Source organism: Trichechus manatus, unplaced genomic scaffold (assembly GCF_000243295.1).
Source record: "Trichechus manatus latirostris isolate Lorelei unplaced genomic scaffold, TriManLat1.0 scaffold00186, whole genome shotgun sequence".
NCBI classification, from domain to species: Eukaryota; Metazoa; Chordata; class Mammalia; order Sirenia; family Trichechidae; genus Trichechus; species Trichechus manatus.
In genome coordinates, this window is record NW_004444122.1 from 3,791,775 (window position 1) to 3,797,057 (window position 5,283).

Consider the following 5,283-nt stretch of genomic DNA (forward strand, 5'->3'; position numbering starts at 1 on the left):
AACCGCCTAGATGGCAAATCTAACTTTGAAAGGATGGCTTGGAAGTAGAAAGCTCCAAAGGGCAGAGGTCCTTGAAGTTTGAAGTCCCTATTCAGATATCACTGAAGCTAAGGGCTACGTGCAGATTTCTTCTACCCTTCTCTTCAGAGAAATGATGAAGTATTTGTCTTTGAAGCTTTTTGATTCTTTGGGTCATTTGTCTCTCTGACTCTGGACCTTGAGTTGATAATGAACCTGATTAGTCTGCTTCCTAAGATAAAAACCCTCCAACAAGGAAACAGCCTGGTATAATACGGAGCAGAGGTTTTTGGATTCAGAGAGCTCTGGGTATCATCCTACTCAGTCACTCAGGAAATGTGTGATCTTGGGAATGTTATCTAGATCTTTGTGCCTCAGTTTCCTCACTTGTACAAAGGGGACAATGGGTAATGATTTACCTATTTCATATCTATTTCATATAGTTGTTGAGAAGATTGAATGAAATGATGCGTGTAAAACACTGTGGCGAACAGCTGTTATTTTTATCTGCCCAGTTCTTCTTTCTCCACTTCTTCTGCTAACAGCATACCTCCCCAGTCCCAACCTTTCCTTTGGGGGAGCTGTTCTTTTTCAGTATGTATTACATATGGTTGTCAAGGGATGACAATCAAAACACTCTGCCTCATTGGCTACAGGCACAGCCCTACAACACAGCAGGTTAATTGCAGTGTTCCGCCTTTCTGCATGATTGGACCAAAAGACAGGCATGTGATCCAAGCCAGACATGTCACAGACCTTCTCTGGGATTTATATATACAGAAGTGGGGGGTAACAACACTGCTCTTTCCTCTGGGTTCCTTGGCTGGATGGTACAAACCTGGCATTCTCTGTGGCTGGAAATTCTTCTTTCACCTACCATATGGAGGAAGCCTGTTGGCAGTAGGCTAAAATGAGGTCAACAAACACAGAAATAGAGGTAAGAGGTGAAAAAACAGATGATCCTAAAGATGTCTGGCTCCCTGGCTCCAGTTGAGCTTGAGGCCAGCTTGATTCCCCATCCTTCCCATTAAATGAGCCAATAAATTCCTTTAGGAAGACTGTTACTTCCAATCTAAACATCCTGACTAATTAATATAGATATACAGGCCAATAAACAGAGTATCATAAGCTCTCGATAAATGTTGGCTACCCCTGTCATTGCTAAATTGCTTATTCGTACCAACAAAGCACAGTGAAGTCTTTCAGGACAGCTACCTAATTTCCATGTGCTTATTATGGAGGGCTGTATTTTATAAGTTGAAAGAGCATGTGACGATACATACAGTTCACTCATATCATTGAGGACAAGTGCAGACCTGTCAGGGTAGGCCTCTGTGATCTGGATGAGAGGCCTGGCTTGCCTGCAATTTGTAGGCACCCCAAATGGAGGCAAAGGACTGACGTTTTCTTGAAATGATGATGGTCTAATGCACTATAGGTGCTGCTATGTGCTGGACACATACTGGCGTGTGGTTACTCTAGAATAGGCAGCTGTGGCCGTGTAAATATCAGGACCTCAGCCAGCAGCCAGGATGACTAGATATGTCCCACACAGTCTGTGACACCACCAGGTATGTTCATCTGTTTTTCCAGAAAGGGAAGGACCATGCACTGAATGTGTCTCAGGCTGACGCCAGCACTCTAATCGTCGCCTGTCTCTATGAATGGGACACCAGAGGAAGCCCCTAGACGTTTGAACAAATCAGGTTATTCAGGTCCGTGGTCAGCTCCTGCCCAGATTTGGCCTTTCTCCTGCCGCGTTGGCCCACAGACCTTGGAACCTTGGGCTGGCTATGGATGACCTGGAGGTACTGGTCAGTGCTGCTATTCTGCTGGTCACTACTGGATGCCGCCGACATGGAATCAGATTCCGTGAGGGATGGTCGAAACTTGGGCTTAACTCTGGGCTTCAGAGGGTGCTGTGGGTATTGGACATGCCAGGAGCGTGGCTTCTTGTGCAGATACACTGGCCTGTCCAGTTGACCCTCAAAACCATCATTCCAAGACTTGCAGTACCTCCTTCCCTGGTCCTCAGGAGCTAGGCTCTGACTTTCTGATCTTTCACCAATATAAAAATAAGGGGCCCAGTGGAGATCTGTGAGGGAATGTGGGTGCAGAGACTGCTTGATCAAATCTCTCCTCAGCATCTCCTCCTCTTCTTCACTCAGCTGTGGAGAGCGAGCCTGGTGGGGGGCCCGGGGCACATACTGTCGCACGTTCCTGGGGTACATCTCCACAATGTCACCTGAAACATCTACCTTGAAATGTCTTTCTGGCCAGAACGCTGGATGGGATTTTTTGTGAGAGTCACGTTCATTAATGACATAGTATTTGGGGGTGCGGGGCCGATGACCATAAGCCTCCAAGGCAGAGGTGCCTGGTCTGTGGAGAGGAGGGTTGCTTCGCTGAAAGACTTTTCGGAAAAGAGGTTCGGAGTGAATATCTTCCATGTGCTTCTGAAGCATTACAGGTGTGCAGGGTCTGTTGCTGTGAATGTCACCTGTGCTTGCACTCGAGCCACATGGATACCTGTTAAGACAGAGGTGACTGAGAATGTCTAGTACTGTGAGCTAGGACAGCAATTCCATCAGTATTTTCATCAAACCGGGTTCAAAAATTGTTATGGATTAAGTTGTGTTCCCCCAAAATATGTGTCAGAATCCTAACCCCTATACCTGTGGATGTAATCTCATTTGAGAATAGGGTTTTCTTTGTTATGTTAATGAGGCCATTGTATGGTGTGTCTTAAGTCAATCACTTTGAGATATAAAAAGAACAGATTAGAAATAGAAGAAAGCAAGCCAGACAGGGAAGACAGAGGCCACTCCACACGGAGGTCTCCCAGGAACTGAGGAACAGAAGCTGGAAAGAGATAAGGACCTTCCTCCAGAGCCCAAAGAGAGAGAACACCTTCCCCTAGAGCTGGTGCCCTGAATTCAAACTTCTAGCCTCCTAAACTGCAAGAAAATAAATTTCTGTTTGCTAATAACATGGCCTGCCAGGAGCTAAAATATAAAAGATCTTGACAATCATGTGGCCAGTAATATGCCCATAATAGGGAGCTAAAAGTAAAAGATAAAAAATAAAAGAGTCGTTTCATTTTCCTAGGCTATAGAAACACATACCTTAGGTGGGCAGGAGCGTTTGCTGACAGGTTATATGGTGGAGAGACTGGAAGGAAGAATTTGTCCTGTTTGACACATTTTGTCCCCCTTGTTGTTGTTAGGCGCTGTTGAGTCACTTCTGACTCGTAGCCACCCCATGTGACAGAGTAGAACTGCCCCACAGGGTTTTCTAGGCTGTAATCTTTACTGGAGCAGATCACCAGGTCTTTCTCCAGTGGAGCTACTGGATGGGTTTGAACTGCCAACCTTTCAGTTAGCAGCTGAGTATTTAACTGTTGCACCACTGGGGCTCATTTTTGTCCCCCTACCCATTCCCATTTCTTCTCAGTACCAGGTGTCACAGTATGTCTCATGGCCTTTCTGGAAGAATTGGAATCTAAAGGCCCTGGCCTCTTGAAACTATAGAGGTATGCGAATCCCCAAAGGCTCTTCAAGCTATACTTCCTGGCTTTTGGCCATCACTGGTGTCATGTTCAAGGCAACTAGACTTCCAGCTGTGTTGCCATTAAGCCTCACCTGTGAGTTTCGTGCTCCTGCCTGGATTTGGAGATGCCAGGAAGAGGTGGGCTGAGACTCCCGTGCCCTGCTCTGGGACTCTGGGGCACGGATTGGGTGACAGTCTCTATCCTGCCACTCTTGCTGCTTGGTGAGTCAAAATTGACCACGTTGCCATTATTTTGGGGTGTGGCTGAGTGAGCGGAGGACAGGTGACTGACAATATCGCTGTCCTTTGGCAGCCTCTTGATGCTTTCATCCTGGGTCTGGATTCGGGCTGCAGGTGGAGGAAGGACTTGTGAGAAGACCAGCTCCAAGGATATGACACATTCAGGCTGGTTTAGTTGGAAGAGTTTCATGACTTCTGATAGTTGCGTCTACAAATAATTATGTGCACTTGCAAATACAGCTAATCCATGGGCAACAAATAATTCATAATTCAAATCATTTCATCACAGAAAGTTGGAGCTGAAAGGACTATAAACCTAAAAAAACCCAAACCTGTTTCTGTCTAGTCAATTCCAACTCGTAGTGATCCCATGTGCTACAGAGTAGAACTTTGCTCCATAGGATTTTCTTGGCTGTAATCTTTATGGAAGCAGGTCAACAGACATCTCTTCCACGGCATTAGTGGGTGGATCCGAACCACCAACCTTTCAATTAGTAGCCTAGAACAAACTGTTTGCACCACCCAGCGACCTGGGAAGGACTATACCAAACCAAAAACCCAAACCCGTTGCCTTTGGATTGATTCTGACTCATAGTGCCCCTATAGGACAGAGTAGAACTGCCCCATAGGGTTTCCAAGGAGTGGCTGGTGGATTCGAACTGCCGACCTTTTGGAAAACAGCTGAGCTCTTAACTACTATGCCACCAGGGCTCCAGGAATGAATATAGGAGGAATCAAATGAATCTTGAGGCTTTATGGTACACCCTCTGATACTCCTGTGAGGCAGAGCAGGGTATTCAACAGCTTTGGGGCTCTGGTTCTTTACCTATACAATGGATCTAATAAAGCTTATATGACAATTATGACTTTCTGGAAACAGTTCATGCATCGTTCTGAAAAAAAATGATATGGCTTTGGACTGAGAAAATGAACACTGGACCATGCTATTCTCGTCCTGAGAAAGTCTATGTAGACCCTGGTTTTTGAAGGTGACCTGACCAAAACTTAATTATGTTCAATTGGCAAGTAATGCTTGATAATTAGAGTGGGTTTTACAACAAGAACTGAGTCTCTTCCTATAGTAATTTTTACTTATTGGCTTCTCTCTAAAAAGCTAAGAGGGAAAAGCGTAACTCCTGGTCTCATGATTCTTGCTCAAGCGATGCCCTGGAGGATAAAAGGTCCCTTCCAATTAGCTTGGTATTAAAGCTGTCCCATTCAGCAGCCTTCTTTGTCCCATTTCCATTTCCTCTGGGCAGAGTTAGAACTCTGTTTGCACCTCTTAGGCACTCGGTAGGGCGCCTTAAACTGCTATGTTTTTAGATGCCCCCCAGCTGAGATCTCTGCATGCTATTGGACACTTACCTTCTACCATTTGGGCAACCTTTTTCTTATCTTCAGATCTTGCCTAAAATGTAAATGATAATCATATGTTTGCTTTGGATTTAGCAGGAAGCAGTAACAAATGCTATTCTC

General features: G+C 45.4%; 1 protein-coding gene across 1 annotated transcript in view; it reads right to left on the reverse strand.

Annotated features, from left to right (window-relative positions):
- Window positions 1–1,494: 1,494 nt before the first annotated feature.
- The window catches only part of TMC3 (transmembrane channel like 3), a 40,133-nt gene continuing 36,344 nt past the window's right edge, over window positions 1,495–5,283 (reverse strand). Inside the window, exons 20-22 of the mRNA XM_004387506.2 lie at window positions 5,173–5,215; window positions 3,660–3,915; window positions 1,495–2,547 (exon numbers count right to left, since the gene is read on the reverse strand). Of these exons, the coding sequence (XP_004387563.1) occupies window positions 1,704–2,547; window positions 3,660–3,915; window positions 5,173–5,215 (1,143 nt within the window). The 3' untranslated portion in view covers window positions 1,495–1,703. The remainder of the gene's footprint in view (window positions 2,548–3,659; window positions 3,916–5,172; window positions 5,216–5,283) is intronic.